The following is a 21,779-nucleotide window of genomic DNA, read 5'->3' as shown; positions in this document are numbered from 1 at the left end:
ACAGAAACCCTTTTTAGATTTATGAATCACTGGCTAATTCCTTTGGTGAATTTCTGTCCTTCCTCTGAGTTTCTGGGTTAGCCAAATATTCCAGGATTTTCACATTTTTCTGTTCATTTTCATTAAGAATAATTTATGAGGAACTCCATAGCAGTTCACTGTTAGGACTCCATCCTTCTACTACCAGGAGCCCAGGTTCAATCCTTGGTCAGGGAACTAAGATCCTATAAGGTGTGTAGAGAGACCAAAAAATTACATAATATAAAAACTTATGATGAGATATAGAAAGGAAAATGGGTTTTACATTTATATTGTTTCACTATTTAGGTGCTTACTGTTATAAATTCACTTAAGCCTCATTTACACTCTTGGGGAGATGCTTAAGATTATTAGCAAGTTCTAGAATGCCATGCATGTAACATCCCTGCCAAATTCTTTACTATGGAGGTTTGATTATATCAGGGCAAAGTTACAGATCATGAACTATATACCACTTCAGTCTCCATTTGTTGTTGTTCAGTCTCTCAGTCACGTCCGACTCTTTGTGAGCCCGTAACTGCAGCTCGCCAGGCTTCCCTGTCCTTCACTATCTCCCGACTTTGCTCAAACTCATATCCATTGAGTTGGTGATGCCATCCAACCATCTCAAATTTTGTTGACCCCTTCTCCTCCTGCTGTCAACCTTTCCCTGATGCTGGGGACTTTTCCAATCAGTTTCAATGTCCATAGGTGACTCATAATGAATATTCCTGGGGACATGCTTAAGAAACATTTTAGGAATGTTAGAAGGATACTGTGCTTACGTAACCCTTTGAATGGGGTCTTAGAATTCTATTTCTCGAATCAGATTCTCCCTTAGGAAGATCAGTTAATTTATGGTAAAACTATAAACAGTCTACTCTGTGTGTGCGCTGTCTCTCAGTTGTGTCCAACTCTGTGGGCTCACTGACTGTAGCCCACCAGGCTTCTCTGTCCATGGAAATTTTCCAGGCGAGAATACTGGAGGGGTTGCCATTTTCTACTCCAGGGGATTTTCCTGACCCAGGGATCAAACCTGTGTCTCTTGCGCATACTGTATTGTATCCCCCCAACCCCCACGAGCAAATGCACACATTTAAGTTCCAACCCCACTACCTCCAAATATCACTACTGTTTTGGAGACAGGACTTTAAAGAGGTGATCAACTTACAATAAGGCTGGAAAGAGTGGGTCCTAGTCCAATCTGACTGGAGGCCTTAGGAGGAAATTTCCTTAAGTGGAAATCTGGACAAATGAGTTTATTTCTGGACAAAAGTTATGCTTCAAAAGATATCATTAAGAAAGTAAAAAGACAAGGGCTGGGAGAAAATTTCTACAAGTCACACACCTGACAATGGACTTTTGTATCCAGAATATATAAAAAACTCCCACTTCTGTTATTAGTATCCTATAATAATGTAAACTATGATTCTATAATAAGAATACGAGTTAACAGAATTTAAACATGGGCAAAAGATGTGAACAGACATTTCACCAAAGCTGACACAGAAATGACCAGTAAGTACACAAAAAGGTGCTTAATATCATCAGTCATCTGGAAAATGCAAATTAAAACCACAAGGAGATACCACTTCACCTAAGAACGGCTATAACAAAAAGAGAGATTAAGTGCTGGTGAGGACACGGAAAAATCAGAACCCTCATAAGTTACTGATAGAAATATAAAATAGTACAGTTCCTTTGGAAAAGTTTGGCAATTCCTCAAAATATTAAACATACCACATGACCCAACAACGCCAAACCTAGGTAAATACCCAAGAAAAATGAAAACACACAAAAACTTGTTCACAGATGTTCACAGAGGCATTATTTATAATAGCCAGCCAAAAGGTAGAAACAACCCAAATGTCCAACTAATGAATGATTAAACAACACAGTATACAGTTGACCTTTGAACAACATAAAGGTTAGGGGTGCTGACTTCCCCTTAGAGCTGAAAATTCAAGTAATGCTATTTCTGCCTCAAAAGCAAAGGAAATGATCCATAAAATGAAACTACAGGTAACTATATTGAAAAAATATCCAAGTATAAGCGGACCTGACCAGTTCAAACAAATGTTGTTCATGAGTCAAACTGTATAATCATACAATGGGATATTATTCAGCAATAAAATGGAATCAAATACTGGTATGTGCTACACCATAAACGAACCTTGAAAACATGCTAAATAAAGAAAGCTAGTCACAAAAGGTCCTATATTGTATAATTCCATTTACATGAAATGTCCAGAATAGGCAAATCCATAATATGAACATGAAATCAATTTGTGGTTGCCAGGGGAATAATAAGAGGAAAGGGAGATGTAGAGTGACTGCTGATTGGTACAGTGTTACTTTTGGGGTAACTGAAATGCTCTAAAATTTGACTGTACAGATGATTGCACAATTCTGTGAATAAACTAAAAAGCACTGAATTGCGCTATACTATTCTGAAGGGTGAATGTTATGGTGTGTGAATTACCTCAATAAGCAATTTAAAAACACAATAAACAAAGCTCTCCTTTGGGAAAAGACCAATGTTCCAATAACAAGGTTTTCCAAACTATTTACTTATCTGGAGGAACAACTTCTACAGCTCAATTTCTGGGATAATTTTCCTAACTTCTATTAAATACACTGGCATTTTAAATTAAAACTACTTTTTAAAGGACAGTTATAGCAGGATTTCTAATCTTCACTGAGGGTCAGATCACCTTACGGAACTTTAGAATTAACACTGACCAAGACTCTATCCGATTGATTATATTCTTTGCAGCCGAAGATGGAGAAGCTGTATACAGTTAGCAAAAACAAGACCAGGAGCTGACTGTGGCTCAGATCATGAACTCCTTATTGCCAAATTCAGACTGAAATTGAAGAAAGTAGGGAAAACCACTAGACCATTCAGATATGACCTAAATCAAATCCCTTATGATTATACAGTGGAAGTGAGAAATAGATTTAAGGGTCTAGATCTGATAGATAGAGTGCCTGATGAACTCTGGACGGAGGTTCGTGACATTGTACAGGAGACAGGGACCAAGACCATCCCCACGGAAAAGAAATGCAAAAAAGCAAAACGGCTGTCTGGGGAGGCCTTACAAATAGCTGTGAAAAAAAGAGAAGCCAAAAGCAAAGGAGGAAAGGAAAGATATAAGCATCTGAATGCAGAGTTCCAAAGAATAGCAAGGAGAGATAAGAAAGCCTTCCTCAGCGATCAATGCAAAGAAATAGAGGAAAACAACAGAATAGGAAAAACAAGAGATCTCTTCAAGAAGATTAGAGATTCCAAGGGAACATTTCATGCAAAGATGGGCTCGATAAAGGACAGAAATGGTATGGACCTAACAGAAACAGAAGATATTGAGAAGAGGTGGCAAGAATACACAGAAGAACTATACAAAAAAGATCTTCACGACCAAGATAGTCACGATAACGTGATCACTGACCTAGAGCCAGACATCTTGGAATGTGAAGTCAAGTGGGCCTTAGAAAGCATCACTATGAACAAAGCTAGTGAAGGTGATGGAATTCCGGTTGAGCTATTTCAAATCTTGAAAGATGATGCTGTGAAAGTGCTGCACTCAATATGCCAGCAAATTTGGAAAACTCAGCAGTGGCCACAGGACTGGAAAAGGTCAGTCTTCATTCCAATCCCAAAGAAAGGCAATGCCAAAGAATGCTCAAACTACCGCACAATTGCACTCATCTCACATGCCAGTAAAGTCATGCTCAAAATTCTCCAAGCCAGGTTTCAGCAATATGTGAACCGTGAACTCCATGTTCAAGCAGGTTTTAGAAAAGCCTGAGGCACCAGAGATCAAATTGCCAACATCCGCTGGATCATGGAGAAAGCAAGAGTTCCAGAAAAACATCTATTTATGCTTCACTGACTATGCCAAAGCCTTTGACTGTGTGGATCACAATAAACTGTGGAACATTCTGAAAGAGATGGGAATCCCAGACCACCTGACCTGCCTCTTGAGAAACCTGTATGCAGGTCAGGAAGCAACAGTCAGAACTGGACATGGAACAACAGACTGGTTCCAAATAGGAAAAGGAGTACGTCAAGGCTGTATATTGTCACCTTGCTTATTTAACTTCTATGCAGAGTACATCATGAGGAACGCTGGGCTGGAAGAAGCACAAGCTGGAATCAAGATTGCTGGGAGAAATATCAATAACCTCAGATATGCAGATGACACTACCCTTATGGCAGAAAGTGAAGAGGAACTCAAAAGCCTCTTGATGAAAGTGAAAGAAGAGAGTGAAAGGTTGGCTTGAAGCTCAACGTTCAGAAAACAAAGATCATGGCATCTGGTCCCATCACTTCATGGGAAATAGATGGAAAAACAGTGGAAACAGTGTCAGACTTTATTTTTTTGGGCTCCAAAATCACTGCGGATGCTGACTGCAGCCATGAAATTAAAAGACGCTTACTCCTTGGAAGGAAAGTTATGACCAACCTTGATAGTACATTAAAAAGCAGAGACATTACTTTGCCAACCAAGGTCCATCTAGTCAAGGCTATGGTTTTTCCCGTGGTCATGTATGGATGTGAGAGTTGGACTGTGAAGAAAGCTGATCGCCGAAGAATTGATGCTTTTGAACTGTGGTGCTGGAGAAGACTCTTGAGAGTCCCTTGTACTGCAAGGAGATCCAACCAGTCCATTCTAGAGGAGATCAATCCTGGGTGTTCACTGGAAGGACTGATGCTAAAGCTGAAACTGCAATACTTTGGCCACCTCATGCGACGAGTTGACTCACTGGAAAAGACTCTGATGCTGGGAAAGGTTGGGGGCGGGAGGAGAAGGGGACGACGGAGAACGAGATGGCTGGATGGCATCACCGACTCTGTGGACATGAGTTTGCGTGAACTCCGCGAGTTGGTGATGGACAGGGAGGCCTGGCGTGCTGTGGTTCATGGGGTCGCAGAGAGTCGGACACGACTGAGCGACTGAACTGAAGACTCTATCCCTTAGAGATTTGGATTCAAGTGGTCTAGGGAAAGACTCAAGCGGTGTTACATTTTTAAAAGCTCCCTCCATGGATTTAAACAAGCAGCAAGGATTGGGAATCATATTGCAATTCAACAGAATATTAAACCATATTTTAAAAATCTTCTTTTAGGTGAAGGCAGACCTTTTCTTAAGCAAAACAAAAAGCAGATATTTAAGAAAAATTTGTTTCCAATCATACAACTATAAATAAAAAGCCACATAAAACAGTCATAAAACCAATTATTTAATTGAAGCTATAAAAAGAGGCAATACACTTAATAATTAGGAAAGAATATTTAGCACATTTTAAAAGATTTAAAACACGAGAACACTTTACAAAAAGTTGTGTGGGAAATAAAATCCTTAAACTATCAATAGAAATGTAACATTAACAGAGTATGTTATAAAATACAATGACAGAAATATAAAAGGACTATGTATACTCTAAGCTGAAAACTATTAATAACGACCAGATATTTAGGTTTAAATTTACAGTTCCTGGGTAAAAGGATCATATTACTATACACATCTTCCAGACCAATGGGCAATATTTTCCAATTAACCATGAGTGGTATCATCTTCTACAAAGTCTTTGGCCATCTCTGCTGTGATCACATCAATATGACTAACCTGTAGAATAAACATTAAAAACAGAATCTGTTAAACTGTAAAGAAACTTATCAGTGTTCCCACTAGATATGGTAATATTTTAAAAATACAGCCAGTTACCTATAAATTTCATATTTCAAGTCAACTGACTCTAAAACACTGACTGATAAAACCCTTATTTTAATGCTGTTTGTTCAACACATGAATTTAAAAAATATTCCGCATTTTAATGCTCTGAAAATACAGATAAGTACTAACGTCTAAATATCTGAACCACATTTTTGTTCAGTTTTTATTACTTTGCTATTTCAAAGAATTTTAAGGCTGAAAACACCTGGAAGAGCCATGTGGTCTAACCAAATATAAATCAATGTATGTAAATATTAAAGACTGTGCATTAAATAAGCACTCAATAGACTGGAGAGGAGGATAATGTCTCTTAATGCCAATGAAAATAAAACTATGCAATGAATGCCAAAAAAAAACCTGATGAACTTCACAAACATTTTAAGTTGTTTTTCACAAAGATATCATCATCCGATAAGCAACAAGTATCTGAATTTTTTCTCATGACTTAAGTAACAACAAAAAAAAGAACTGAACAAATACAATGGATTAAATACTATATGAACTTAAACTTCACATAGACAAATTTTACCTTATTTCTGAACTTCACACCATAGAATTTGTCAGCTGACTCAAGCAGTTCAGGCCTAAAAGTAGTTGTAATGAATTGAGCATGTACAGCAAGCTCCATAATCATATCTGTAAAAAGAGTAATTTAATAAAACCGTTTTCTCAGTAGAACTAAAAATTTAAAAAGCAATGATCTTTACTCTTAACCTAAAATTTAAAACTGCCTGTTTGCATATATCTACAGAAAGCATCGTTTCTTAAGCTAGGGTTAAACCTTTAACACCGATATCTTAGTTACAGAATATAAAAGCAGCATTTTCTGACATAGGATTAGAAATAATCTCAAAGCAAAGTAAATTTTCTCATCCAGAAAAACCAAAAGCAACCTTTTCCTGCTACCTACTCCTCCAAGATCTTTTGAACTTACTAAAGATCAGGTATAGATTATTTAAATACAGAATCAAATCTGTTTATGAAAAACAAGTTTTAAAAGGAGAGACGTTTGTATAAAAGTTTAACTGGGGTTGGATTTTCAATTGTTTCATGTTTCTCATAGAACTAAACTTTGTAGTCTAATATTAAATTTAAAAATCTTTGTTAAAAGAGAAATTATTTTATTGAATAGTACCATGTCTAGTCTCCCCAGATAACCTTAGGCAGCAAGAAATATCATTTCTAGTAAGTTACTATGAAACCAAAACTGTACCTGACACAGCCTTTCTATGCTGAGCATCCAGAGCCTGGTCAATCTCATCAAACAAGTAAAAAGGAGCTGGGTCACATTTCTGAATGGCAAAGATCAGAGCAAGAGCTACCAAGGATTTCTGTCCACCCGAAAGCTGTTGCATTTCTCTCATTTCACCTTGTTTTCCTGTAAATGACACCTAAGAAAATATTTAATTAGAGTTAATATTTCAAAGGGGGTAAAATCACCATCATCTCTTAAAATTAAATTGCATACAGAGCACCAGTTTAAGATTTGCAAAATATTCAACAATGATAATGCTCTCAGCAGAACTGAATATAAAGTTATTTTACCCTAATTCCAACTCCAGTGAACTGGTCAACTGATGGAACACTGCTTTGCGACCCAGAGCCCCTCTCACTTTCACCACTCCCTTCTCCTTCATCCTGGGACTGACTGCCTTCCACATCGCCTTTCTTCATCACCAAAGTAGCTTTGCCACCAGGGACCAACTTCTGGAATACTTCACTAAAGTTTTTGGATACCTTAAAATGAATAATATATAAACAGGTGTCAAATGGAATAGGTACTTTTTAAAACAAAGACAAAAATTATTTAAAAGCAATCAAAAATATTTTTATTTTTTAATCTTAAGAACAAGAATAACAGATTTGATCCTGTTAAGAGTTGTGTATATACTGGATGTCTGTAAGTATTAAACAATTATCAGTGGAAAAAAAGCTTTAAAATCTTTACAGATTGATAAACTGAGTATCTGAAGTTAGCCTGTGTATTAACTACAAACAGAAACATACCTGTTTGAAAGTTAACTGAATAGCTTCGTATTTTCGAAGTTCAAGTACGTTCATCAGTTCCATGATTGATTTGTAGCCCCTGTCCAACTCTTCTTGTCGCTTTATTAACTTTTCTTTCTGCTCCGAGAAATTTACAAACTGATCTAAAGCTTTTTTGTTAACATGGCTGTACTTCTTCAATTCTGTGTTGCACTGTTCAAGTTTTCGAAACAACTATAAAGAGAAAAAAAAAAACATTTAAATAAACTCACATGTAGGAAAATTTGCAATGAGATTTCATATTTAAAACCAACTAGATTTACCTGTTTGAGGCTCAGTGTTTGGTATTTTTCAAATGCTTCCTGAGGAAGTGATCCAAGTTCTCGAATTTTCTTCATACACTCTTCTTTCTTCTTCAGCAGCATGCCTTGTCGATTTGTCATCTTTTCTAGTTCTTTAGTATCATGATTTATAGCATCCATGTGTTCTTTTTCCATATTTTTCCAGCGCTCCATACTCTTCTGCAGCTCCTTAATTCCAGCTTCTGTTTTATCGATGGAATTGTCCAAATCTAAAATGGGGGGGGAACCAAATTAGGCCGTAACACTTATTTTATTTTGGCTGAGCCATGCGGCTTGCAGGATCTTAGTTCTCCAACCAGGGATTGAATCTAGATCCTTGGCATGAAAGCAGGGAGTCCTAACCACTGGATCGCCAGGCAATTCCCCATAACACCTGTTTTAAGGCCAGACTGTTTTCTGACCAAAGATTTTAATGGTCAAATCTATCAAAATAAATAGGTTTAAATTTTCCTGTGAAAATTTATGAAAGAATTCAGAATAAAATTGGGAGTGTACACAAGCCATTTAAATATAAAGTTTTTATTATTCAATGTTTATAAAAACCTAAAATAATTTTCTTCTCAGCAATTAAGTGTCAAGAAACTTGATTCAGCTATTCCATGCTTTTGTCAATGAAACTAATAATGTATGGTCTCGTAAAAACTTCATTTCAATAAAATGAAGGTGACTATTTATAATCAACACTCTAAACTCTGTTCACTAGAAACTGTTTACAACGAAAACTTCTGGTACATGCTTTTGCCTGTTTGGGTATTTCATTTTGTAACACACAGTCTTATAAAATGAATAAGCTAAATTTAACTAGATACCAAAAACATTTTTACAAAGTAAAAATTCACCTTCTGATCTTGCCATGGTATCTTTCACCCTTTTATTGATGGCTTCAAGTTCTGAGGTTGTAGCAGTGAGAACAGTACCCCCTTCTGTCTCTCTCAGTTCATTGAGTTCCTGTAATACAAAAGGAACATAGGAGCATTAAGCCATAAAAATATAAACTTTGTTAGTTTCAGAAGATTATGACTGCCAATGTTTATATAGCTGTTATGTTTGAATAAACACTTAAGGAAACCAAAAAACATACTTCAAATAGTTGTAAATACTTAAGGAAAAAAATGATTAATGACAAAAAAATTTCTTAGCATCTGACCACTAATGAGAAAATATTCGTAACTAATATTTACTGAGTACCTAGAATGTGCCAGATAATCACATAAAACATACTGCTATGCTTATTTTACACAAGAGGAAACTGGAGCTTAGAAGTATCAAATGACTTGACCAACACAGTACACTAGGTGGCAGTGTAAGATTTCCAAGCCAGGGCAGGTAGTCAGACTGCTAGTCTTTCTGTCCCCAGAGTCCATACTCTAAATCAGAGCCTCTCACATAAGCATATTCAAAAGGTTATGCTCATCAAGAAACCATCAAAAGAGAACGTACCTGTTCTACTTGGTCCAAGCGTTTCCTCAAATTCTCATTGAGGTAAGTCTCTACTCGAGTAATAATACCTTCTAATTTAATTCTTTCATTCAGTAGTTGTCTGTTTTCCTAGAAGAAAAAAGAAAAAGTTGTTTGTCTACATAGGCATGTACATTTCACATACAGGAATGCTGTTAATCTGTTGTTGTCTCCATTACTTGTGTTCAAATGAGCTGAAACAAGAGTTTTATACCTCTCCAAAAAGACCTTTGTTTTCTTCATCTACTCTTTTATCTATTCAGAAGGCTATTTTTGTGCCTGATTCTTTTTATAAGGCATACTTCCAAAAATATTTTTCTTTTCCTGTTTTTCACTTTTTGAATTTAGTGTTAATTATTTACATCTATATTTAAGAATCAAATGTTATTAAAATGTTTAATCAAAACAATATTTTTAAACATGTAAAGGTGGTCAGATCAATAAATACAGCAAAGCTAACAAGCTCAATTTTACTAATGACAAGCAGGCATTAAATAAGATGAAAGAAAATAAAGATTTCTTATGCAATCCTATCATAAGGTTTAGAAAAACTTACTAAAATCTCATTTACTTTAAGGATACTGAAAGTCTAAATCTTATATTTTCTCAATATCTCTTTCACACTTTTTACTAGCAAGAAAGACACTTTTCACAACAGTTGATTACCAACAAAATTTTTTTTCCTGTCAACTGTACTTGCCTGCTGAAGTTGACGAATTTCATCATTCAGTGCATCTACTCTCTTCTGATCTTCAAGACTAAGTTGAGAAAGCAAATCAGTTCCCAGTTCTGCTTTCAATGATTCTCTGGTGGACTCCATAGCATGCAAACTTGCCTCCAAACTTTGTAAGCTACGTTGCTATATGACAGATTTTCCATTTATTAGTAACAGTATTAGTCCGTGTATCACTTACAGTAGTGAAAAATTGAAGACCATGTATATTTGATATTAAAGTGGGCTTTAAATAATATTATCTCAATTAAATATGAGATGCCCATTACATTTGATAATTAGAACTATGCAGCAACAAGAAAATGTTTATGATGCAATGTTATGTAGGATGTGTGGAATACATCATATTCCATGGTCAAACTATATAAAAATCATTATGCATATTCATAAGAACAGAAAGAAGTTGCTAGAATGTTAGGGTGGTCTAATTGTGGGTATATACACTACATTTTTAACTTTGTTGTTTTAGTATAATTCATGTACAAAATTAGTTCAGTTCAGTCGCTCAGTCGTGTCTGACTCTTTGTGACCCCATGAATCACAGCACGCCAGGCCTCCCTGTCCATCACCAACTGCTCATGTTTATGAGACCAATGGATATTATCATTTGTAATAGCAGTAACAGTTCACTTTCTAATTCATTTTAATATAATTTGGACAAAATGCAGTCAAATAAATCCATAAATAGTATTTATAGACACAAATGGTACCTGGCTGAATATTGGACAATACGTTTATGCCATGGCTCAAAATGCCTACTTGCTTAATGAAGTTGGAAAATATGAATTTGGCCTACAAAAGTAGACTCTTGAGTACTCATGAGTAGAAGTGTGATAAAGATACATGCAGATACCCAAAGTATGGGCCTAAATGAAAATGGAACATAATGTATGTTATATAACCTACACAATATATAGTCTACCTCAAATCTATATATTTTTAAAAAGCATACTTACGAACCTTGGGCATAAAGGTTTTCTCTGATTGCTGCCTCTTCTCTTTTAACATCTTCATTTCTGATAATATGCTATCTCGAGATGCTTTAAATTTCCTTTGCTGAGTCTCTATTTGCTGCATTTGGTTCATCAGCTGATCAATTTCATTATTAATCCATATACAAGGCTAAGGAAAATTCTCTTCAGTGTCTATTAATTTGTATCCCTAGATTAAGCTATTTCCCTGAATTTAAGTACCATAACAACACAGTTAAATGCTATGTCAAGTCTGTAGAGTCATAAAAGAAGCTTTTAACATTTTAACCCACTTCTCTCTCAAAATAACATAATTTTACCAACTGCTATACAAAATAAATAAAACCATGGGAAAGTCCTAAAGGAAGCTAAATGATATACATTTTAAAATATTTTTTTTTCATTCAGCAAGTATTTACTATATAAGCTATTATGCTTAAAGCACTATATAAGAGTTAGATGTGAAGAGGAGGCTTCACGTATTTTCCCAGGCCCTGTGCTCAAATCTTGCCAAATTTGGGCAGATCTCAAAGTATGCAAAGTCAAAGCTAAGACGTTTATTTACCTTCTTCTCTATGCTCTTGCTTCCAACTGATGACAAAGAAGCTATACACTCACAATTTTTAAAATGCCAGTTTCAATAAAAATAGCCTAATGAAACAGTAAAAATAATTATTTTCACTTCTTGAGTACCTGTTTTTAATATTGTGTGACATAATGCAAGGTATATATACAAAGCACTTTTGCCTTATACCATGGTTATTTTAAGAAAATAGACATGGCACAACTGTTTCAGTTTTGAGCCAAACTAGTCACTTTTAACAGAAAACCATTTTTATCTGAAAGAACGGAAAGAACCATGGTTACTAAGACTTGCATTTTGATGGACATTTCCTCCACTAATACTAAATCTGAGACTCAAGATAATAATCCCTAATAGACATTTTTCAATCCTTATATATTTAACTTCTTTGTAATACGTGGCATTCCTGATACTGCCCATTCTTCTTCTACTGAAACCCTATCCTGGTTTTCTTCCTATAATTGTCTGACAAATCCTCCTCAGCTCCCTTTACAATTTTAAATTTCTGTGTTCCTCAGGTTCTTTTCTCTCAGAAATACACTCATTGCCATTAACTATGTAACAGTTAAGCAAAGGATATTACAATGGTTTTTAGTTTTCTGTTTTTGGAAGTTAAACAGATATATTACACAAGCTTAAATAAAGTAAAAATAAAACATTTGGGCTATTTCCCCCCACTGTATATGTGAAAATACATCTAACACTCAAAAGATTCTATATTCCAACCAAAACACAGTTCTTTCTCTACAGCAACACAAGACAAAAAGATATTTTCAATATTTCTGCGCAGATTTTCATTGAGCTTTGCTTCAAGCTCGCCAAGTTCTTCTTCCGCTTTTCTAACATCTTTTTGTAATTCAAGTCTAGACTTCCTTGTATCGTAATAGCCTCCAGTCAAAGCACCTCGATGACTAACTTGGTCACCTATTAATAAAACATAAGAAAATTAGTAATTCTGTATAACAACTTCTTTATTCAACAATAAACTGATTCATAATCAAACGACTAGATTAAAGGTTTTACCTATTTAATAAGAACTTAAAAATTAAGAGTTTAAGCCATCCCGGAAAAAATGTTATTTTACAATATTAACACTTGCACTTAAAAAATATACCTTCCAGGTAAACCTAAACATTTGCCAGAAAGGAAAGAAGTGTTAAAGACTAACAGGAACATGTCAACAGGACACAGAACCTAGCTTGAAATTCCCAATGGCCATAACTGGAAATATGAAAATCAAAAATAATGCAATTTGGTAACACATTGAATAATAAAAAAAAATCCATGAATCACAGCAATATATAAAAAGGAAAAAAGGAGGGGGCTTTTCTTTACAGAAAAGTGACAGCTAATAAATATAGAAGCAATCATGGAATTTTAGAATGATCATTTTGAAACCCTCAATGTATTAAACAAGTCAGGCAACAGTCACCAAAGGATGCTAAACCCTTGGCAAAAAACTTTTTGGGGAACCTGATATTCAAATGTCCTTAAAGGATAATCCCACATATCATTTATTACTTACAAAGGGAAAAAGGTACCTTTACAACCAAGATCTGCTGGTGGTCAAACCTGGTATCACCAACAGTGGTACACAAAGTGACGCAGTAAGTACACATCACTCATGCCAATGCTTAACCTAACCTAATAAAGAGGAAGCAGTAAGACAAATCCACAACACACAAGATTTCTGAGAGGGCAGACAGAAGAAGCAAGAAGAACCACAATCCTGCAGTGGCTAAAGCGAAAACCACATCACAGAAAGTTAACCAGGATGAAAAAAGCAGAGGGTTTTGTCCCAGATGAAGGGGCAAGATAAAATCCCAGAAAAACAACCACATGAAGTGGAGAGAGGCAATCTTCCAGAAGAAGAACTCAGAATGATAGTCAAGATGATCCAGAATCTCAGAAATAGAAGAGGCAAAGATTGAGAAGATGCAGAAATGTTTATCAGAGACCTAGAAGAACTAAAGAACAAACGAGATGAACAACACACTAAAAGGAATCAATAGCAGAATAACTGATGCAGAAGAATGGATAAGTGACCTGGAGGACAGGATGTTGGAAATCACTGCTGCAAATAGAATAGTAAAAAGAATGAATAAAAATGAAGACAGAACACAAGAATTTCTTTGAAAAAGTAAATTTCTGGGGGTGGGAGGAAAACAGGAGAACTGTGCTATAGTATACTGCTTATGCTTCCCTGTAAACATATAGGGGAGAAAAAAAATATAAAATGAGGACAAGTGAACCTATATACAGAGGTTCTTAATCGTCACTCAAAATAAAATTCATGAGGTCCACTGCTAAACCTCGTTTTTAGTATCTTAAAGAATAAATTACAATGTCATATTTCTAGAAATACTGTGATAACCATGCCAACTGGTTTCTTTGGTGATCCAAAGTATTTTAATACATTTAAAAATTTTTTGAGAAAGGTGCCAGAGGCTTCACCAAACAAGTCCATGATGCCAAAAAAGTTAAGAAATTCTACTATGCATTAAATGATTATATTTGAGACATCAATTAAACATAAAATGTTAACCTTGCTTAAATTCTGACTTGAATAAACCAACAGGACTTAAAAATGAGAAGTAACTGGACATGAATTTTCAAACACTTTTAAAGGATTTATTTGTTCAAAGCTAATAATTAATATTACGAACCTTCCAAGGTAATGCAGTCCATAGTGAAAGCACGGGCCAACTGGGTTGAAACTTCCATACTACGACAAATAAGTGTTTTTCCAAATACATGTTTGAAAGCTTTGTCAAATCTGGGATTGTACCTCAACTTACTTATCATAGGAATAGCATCCTAAAAATGAGTATGTTGTTAGCAAGCAAAGAAATCACAACACAATTAATTAAAATATGTTATCAGAATTGTAAATTACATTTTTCTGAAACATAAAATGCCTTTACATTTCAAAACTGTTGATTTTTATACTGAACAAGTGAGAAAAATCATTCTACTGAAAAATCCCTGAAATTGTACTCATGTAAGTCATCCAGGTTTTCAATAGTATAGAGGTTTTCAGAGTACAGTGATAAAGAGCTCAGTGGCTCTGGAGTCAGACTGCTGAAGTTCAAATCTCAGTTCTGCTTCTCAGATGTGTGCTCTGGACAAGTTGCTTAACTTCTGTACTCATCTACTGAACTACAATAACAACAGTACCTTCCTCATAAAGTTGTTAAGACTAGGCGAGTTATAAATGTGAAACATTTAGGATAGCATCTGTCACACAGAAGGGACGAATATAAACTAGTAGTATATTCTCAAAATACTTTCATTTTATTTTCATCTAATAATCTACGCACATATAACCTTAGTTAAATACTCAGAAAAATATTTTTTTTCAGATAAAATTTATTTTCCCTTTTTTCTCTCTCAACTGGCAGAATCGAATTTTTAATTAGGAAATACATCCTACATACAGAAAAAAGCAATAAATATATTAAGCTTAAATTAATAATTACAAACCAAACACCAACATAACCACCATGTAGGACAAGAAACAAAACAGTACTATAAAACCCAGAAGTCATGAGCGTAGCCCTCTTCTAATCACACTGGTTATCTCCAACGGTTATACCACTGGTGATGACCACTCTTATTATTTTGTGGTAATCACTTCCTTGCACTTGTAGTTCTATCATCTAAGATTACTTTTGTTCAGGTATTGTAAAGGGAACAACACTATATGCATTCTTTCGTGACTTGCTTCACTCACATATCACATTTAGGACTCAATTTCTCCTCCTCAAACTTCAGAGATAATTTGTAGATTTAAAAGAAAAAGCTAGACCACTTAAATAGCTCATAAGATTCTCACTGTTCCTCTTCAACTGTAGATCATTCTCCCAGGGTTTTAGCTTTAACCTTAAAAAACAGTGAAATAATGGCTACTACCCATCAACATTCTGAAGCCAAACACCTCAAAGCAATTACATTTTTATCAAGGATGATGTGTAGGTAATATTTTTAATCTGTTAAAAAGCATACCAACTAATAACAAGAGCAACGTTATGCTTTCAGAGCCTATCATCTTGCTAGATATTTTTAATCTAATTTATAAGCCGTTTCAAAAAAAGAATATTCAGAAACCTTATTTACTTTAAATGATACTTCCTCAGGGAATGCTTCTCCAATTATTAAATCTTACTTTTGTCTCCTTGAGTTACACTCTCAGAATATCCTGCACTGATGTATTTTAACACACTGTGCAATGGTTTGTCATGGCTGTGACCTCTGCCTGCCTTCCTTCCCTCATCCAGCATTAACTGTCCTTTACAGTAAGAAAGGCATGTTTACCTCACAGACCGTGTGAGCCACAGTGTACAGTGCTTGTTGTGCACTAACACGTGCTAAACCAAGAAAAAAACTTTTTGAAAGACAGACTTCAACACACACCAACTCACATTGGTTTCAGGATAGGCAGTATCCCTTACATCTAACTTGTTAAGAGGCAGGAAAGTAACCTCTCCAGGGAGATTCATTTTATTAAACTCCATCAAAATCTTCGTGCTGACTTCATCTGAATCAACAATGTGATAAAATAACCTACATGTAAAGAGAAAGAGATAGGTCCAAAGTGCTTTAAACATTTACGCAAACAAGTTACTTTTTTCTATGCAATCCAATTTGTATGGGGAGGGCTACTCAGAAAATTCCAGTGGAGGGAGAGAAAGTACAAAAAGGAGAAGTTGTAGTTTCTGCATCTAGGAACAAACACTTAGCATCAACGTCTTTAATTGGAATATTAAATAAAAGAGGATTGGAATATTAAATAAGAGGATATATTTAAACTACAAAAAGTTATTTCTTAGGTTATTCTTATTCCCTCTTTTCTTTCAAAACTCAAAACATCAAGCAAAAGAACAAATCTCACCTGTTTCCAGCAGTGACTTCCACACATGTATAGAAAGCAGGCTCACATTCAAAGTTATTCATCACAATCCCATGATAGCCATTTTGAACATGCTGGTTTATTCCTTTTCGACGGAAGTGGTCTAGCACTTTATTTATGCTATCTATTCCATTTAAAATGGCCTGTTCAGAAACAAAAAATTGTAAAATATTGCTAATGGCACTCATGCTGATATAAAATGCCCCCACTGCTCTCTACATTAAGAAAATATACCAAATTGGGAGATTGGGATTGACATATACACAACTATATAAAACAGACAACTAGTAAGAACCTACTGTACAGCACAAGGAGCTCTACTCAATACTCAGTAATGCCCTATTTGAAAAAGAATCTAACAAAGAGTAGAATTACTTATATGTATAACTGATTCCCTTTGTTGAACACCTGAAACTAATACAACTCTGTAAATCAACTATATTCCAATAAAAACTTTAAAAACTATACCACAGATTAAATACCCTCTCCAACAATAGGTCAACTCCCTTGAAATATACCAACTACATGCAACACCTTGTATTATGGATTCTGTTCCATGACATTAGCATTAAAAATGGACCCTTCATTTTTAGAAGAAAATCAAATGTGCCAGAAATCAAAAGTGCTATTTTTAATAGCATGGGTGCTTAAATGATATCCAGTATTTCATGTTTATAAGACAAGTTAATTTGCATTCTTATCTTGAAAGCTAATAAATTCTTATGCAGTAATAACTGATTCAATGCAAACTGAGGTAATGAAAAAAACCTACCCACCTTTCCTGTTGCAGCTCTAAGAAGTTGCTGTTTCTTTTCAAGATCTTCTCTTTTAGCAGCAAGTGCCTGCTGTTCTGCGTTCTCTTCTCTCCACAAGTAACTAATCAATAAAAAATAGACTGTCTTCAATTTTAAAATTAAGATAATACGCTAACAGTATACAATTTTGAGGGAAGACTGAAATTAAACTTCTGTAGTTAATTTATAACTTAAAGACCATTTAACAGCCAGTAACTAGCATTACTCAAAAATATCAAGGCATACATTAGTCTATACTAACTTTCTTTCACTTTGTAATTCATCTTTCTTATTTTTTACTTCATAGTATTTTCTGTCCAGTTCTTCAACTCGAGCTTTGACTTCATTAAGATCCTGATCCAGTTTCTATGGAAATAAAAATAATTCAAATTTTAAAATCTAATTTCATACAAACTAATCCCTAATAACACAAAGCAGGTCAATTGTTACCAGAGGATGGAAGAGGCCAGGAAAGGGGAGAGGGAGGAATTACCAAGGGATATGGGAAACATTTTGGGGTGATCAATAAGCTTGTTATCTTAATTGTGGTGATGGTTTAACAAGCACATACATGTATAAAAATAATTAATTTGTTCATTAATGACCTTACTACTTCTATAATATATACTCTACAATTTTAGAAGAAAAAAATTTATTAATTCTCAAAACACTACAGTGCATACTTTTCACATGGCCCCCTCTACACACACACCCCAACACAAGAGATTTAGGAACATACTAAGAAGCAAAAGGCTCTTTTGCACACTGTAATTAGCACTGTAAAATCATCTCTATCCAGTATAAAGAACAGAGTTCACCCTCCCAAGTGGTCATTTTGATAAACTTAAATGTGACTGAAATATTGAAAAATAATTTCAAACTTGAAAAAGAATAAATAAAACCTCTCACTGCAAAGTCCTGTTTTAGAACCAAGCTTTTTCAAAAAGGGCATCTGTTGAGGTTGATATTTCTGTGAACTCAAGACAAAAATGCCTTTTAAGACAGGACTGTAGCTATCTCAACTGAAACAATACTAACAAATTCCCAAATAACTGACTACCTCAATCAATCTGTTTTCCATTCCTGACCAAAGTCCAAAGCACACTGGCCAGCAGTCTATTACTCCTGGTCACTTGTCTACCAGCTGAGCTGTTTATGGTTACAGAATCAGTTCTGTTTGCTCCCTAGTATGTTTTTGTTTTTAGGTGACTGATTACATTAAACATTAGATAAACTGATGATATGAGTACAAGGAAAAGTTGTTCCTTTAAAAAACTGATTTAGTTTTGAACACACTCAAAGATGAGTCACTAAAAATTGGATTAAATGGGCAAACTCCTAATATATAATACATAAGTGCATATGGTAATAGATAATATGTACTTTATAAATGGGCTTCTGAAGTAGCTCAGGAGAAATGGAGTAGCCATCATAATCAACAAAAGAGTCGGAAAAGCAGTACTTGATACAATCTCAAAAATGACAGAATGATCTCTGTTCGTTTCCAAGGCAAACCATTCAGTATCACAGTAATCCAAGTCTATACCCTGACCAGTAATGCTGAAGAAGCTGAAATTGAAACTGAATGTTTCTATGAAGACCTACAAGACCTTCTAGAACTAACACCCAGAAAAGATGTCCTTTTCATTACAGGGGACTAGAATGCGAAAGTAGGAAGTCAAGAAATACCTGGAATAACAAGCGTACAGAATGAAGCAGGGCAGAGGCTAATAGAGTTTTGCCAAGAGAACACACTGGTCATAGCAAACATCCTCTTCCAACAACACAAGAGAATACTCTACACATGGACATCACCAGATAGTCAATACTGAAATCAGATTACATTCTTTGCGGCCAAAGATGGAGAAGCTCTATACAGTCAGCAAAAACAAGACCGGGAGCTGTGGCCAGATCATGAACTCCTTATTGAAAATTCAGACTTAAATTGAAGAAAGCAGGGAAAACCACTAGCCCATTCAGGTCTGACCTAAATCAAATCCCTTATGATTATACAATGGAAATGACAAATAGATTCATTGGATTAGATCTGATAGAGCGCCTTAAGAATTATGGATGGAGGTTCATGTCATTGTATAGGAGGCAGGGATCAAGACCATCCCCAAGAGAAAGAAATGCAAAAAGGCAAAATGCTTGTTTGAGGAGGCCTTACAAATAGCTGTGAAAAGAAGAGAAGTGAAAGACAAAGTAGAAAACGAAAGATATATCCATTTGAATGCAGAGTTCCAAAGAACAGCAAGGAGAGATAAGAAAGCCTTCCTCAGTGATCAATGCAATGAAATAAAGGAAAACAATAGACTGGGAGAGACTAGAGATCTCTTCAAGAAAATTAAGAGATACCAAGGGAACATTTCATGCAAGGTGGCCACAATAAAGGACAGAAACGGTATGGACCTAACAGAAGCAGCAGGTATTTAAGACGAGGTGGCAAGAATACACAGAACTATACAATAAAGATCTTCACAACCCAGATAATCACAACAGTGTGATCAATCACCTTGAGCCAGACATCCTGGAGTGCAAACTCAAGTGGGCCTTAGGAAGCATCACTATGAACAAAGCTAGTGGAGGTGATGGAATTCCAGTTGAGCTATTTCAAATCTCTGAAAGATGATGCTATAAAAGTGCTGCACTGGATATGTCTGCAAATTTGGAAAACTCAGCAGTGGCCACAGGACTGGAAAAGGTCAGTTTTCATTCCAATCCCGAAGAAAGCTCAAACTACCACAAAATTGCACTCATCTCACACACTGGCAAAGTAATGCTCAAAATTCTCCAAGCGAGGCTTCAACAGTACTTGAACCATGAACTTCCAGACGTTCAAGATGGTTTTAAGAGGAATCAGAAATCAAATTACCAACATCCGCTGGATCACTGAAAAGGCAAGAGAGTTCCAGAAAAACATCTATTTCTGCTTTATTGACTATGCCAAAGCCTTTGACAGTGTGGATCACAACAAACTGGGAAATTCTCAGAGAGATGGGAATACCAGACCACCTGACCTGCCTCCTAAGAAATCTATATGCAGGTCAAGAAACAAGTTAGACCTGGACATGGAACAACAGACTGTTTCCAAATTGGGAAATGAGTACATCAAGGCTGTATGTTGTCACCCTGCTTATTTAACTTATAGGCAGAGTACATCATGAGAAATGCTGGACTGGATGAAGCACAAACTGGAATCAAGATTGCTGGGAGAAATCTCAATAACCTCAAATACGCAGATGACACCACCCTTATGGCAAAGAGCAAAGAGGAACTAAAGAGCCTCTTGATGAAAGTAAAAGAGGAGAGTGAAAAAGTTGGCTTAAAACTCAACATTCAGAAGACTAAGATCATGGCATCTGGTCTCATCACTTCATGGCAAACAGATGGGGAAACAGTGGCTGACTATTTTTTGGGGCTCCAAAATCACCGCAGATGGTGACTGCAGCCATGAAATTAAAAGACACTTGCTCCTTGGAAGAAAAGTTACGACCAATCTAGACAGCATATTAAAAAGCAGAGACATTACTTTGCTAACAAAGGTCCGTCTAGTCAAAGCTACGGTTTTTCCAGTAGTCATGTATGAATGTGAGAGTTGGACTATAAAGAAAGCTAAGTGCTGAAGAATTGAGTCTTTTGAACTGTGGTGTTGGAGAAGACTCTTGAGAGTCCCTTGGACAGCGAGGAGATCCAACCAGTCCATCCTAAAGGAAATCAGTCCCGAATATTCATTGGAAGGACTGATGCTGAAGCTGAAACTCCAACACTTTGGCCACCTGATGTGTAGAACTGACTCATCTGAAAAGACCCCGATGCTGGAAAAGATTGAAGGTGGGAAGAGAAGGGGACAACAGAAGATGAGATGGTCGGATGGCATCAGTGACTCAATGGACAGGAGTTTGAGTTGGTAATGGTCAGGGAGGCCTGGCGTGCTGTACTACATGGGGTCGCAGAGTCCGACGTGACTGAGTGACTGAACTGAACTGGTGGCTCAGTGGTAAAGAATTTGCCTATCAAGGCAGGAGACACAGGTTCAATCCCTGGGTGGGGAAGATCCCCTGGAGGAGGAAATGGCAACTACTCCAGCATTCTTGCCTGAAAAATCCCATGAAAAGAGTAGGCTGGTGGGCCACAGTCCATGGGGTCGCAGAGTTGGACACGACTGAGCACACATGCACATATTTTATAACAGTAATTTAAAATGTCAAGTCACAAAGTCAAAGA

General features: G+C 35.9%; 1 protein-coding gene across 1 annotated transcript in view; it reads right to left on the bottom strand.

The window, feature by feature from the left end:
- Positions 1-5,249: 5,249 nt before the first annotated feature.
- SMC3 (structural maintenance of chromosomes 3) overlaps positions 5,250-21,779 on the bottom strand; it is a 37,326-nt gene continuing 20,796 nt past the window's right edge. The window contains exons 14-29 of the mRNA XM_055424679.2: positions 17,815-17,918; positions 17,535-17,634; positions 16,741-16,901; positions 16,271-16,412; positions 14,516-14,666; positions 12,621-12,773; positions 11,256-11,407; positions 10,263-10,421; positions 9,545-9,652; positions 8,944-9,052; positions 8,066-8,313; positions 7,764-7,976; positions 7,302-7,493; positions 6,970-7,147; positions 6,286-6,392; positions 5,250-5,648 (exon numbers count right to left, since the gene is read on the bottom strand). Coding sequence (XP_055280654.1) covers positions 5,577-5,648; positions 6,286-6,392; positions 6,970-7,147; positions 7,302-7,493; positions 7,764-7,976; positions 8,066-8,313; positions 8,944-9,052; positions 9,545-9,652; positions 10,263-10,421; positions 11,256-11,407; positions 12,621-12,773; positions 14,516-14,666; positions 16,271-16,412; positions 16,741-16,901; positions 17,535-17,634; positions 17,815-17,918 — 2,349 coding nt within the window. The 3' untranslated portion in view covers positions 5,250-5,576. The remainder of the gene's footprint in view (positions 5,649-6,285; positions 6,393-6,969; positions 7,148-7,301; positions 7,494-7,763; positions 7,977-8,065; positions 8,314-8,943; positions 9,053-9,544; positions 9,653-10,262; positions 10,422-11,255; positions 11,408-12,620; positions 12,774-14,515; positions 14,667-16,270; positions 16,413-16,740; positions 16,902-17,534; positions 17,635-17,814; positions 17,919-21,779) is intronic.

This window comes from Moschus berezovskii, chromosome 12 (genome assembly GCF_049115385.1).
Source record: "Moschus berezovskii isolate FMDL1 chromosome 12, NW_MosBer_1.0, whole genome shotgun sequence".
NCBI classification, from domain to species: Eukaryota; Metazoa; Chordata; class Mammalia; order Artiodactyla; family Moschidae; genus Moschus; species Moschus berezovskii.
This window is presented reverse-complemented; position numbering and strand designations above follow the sequence as displayed.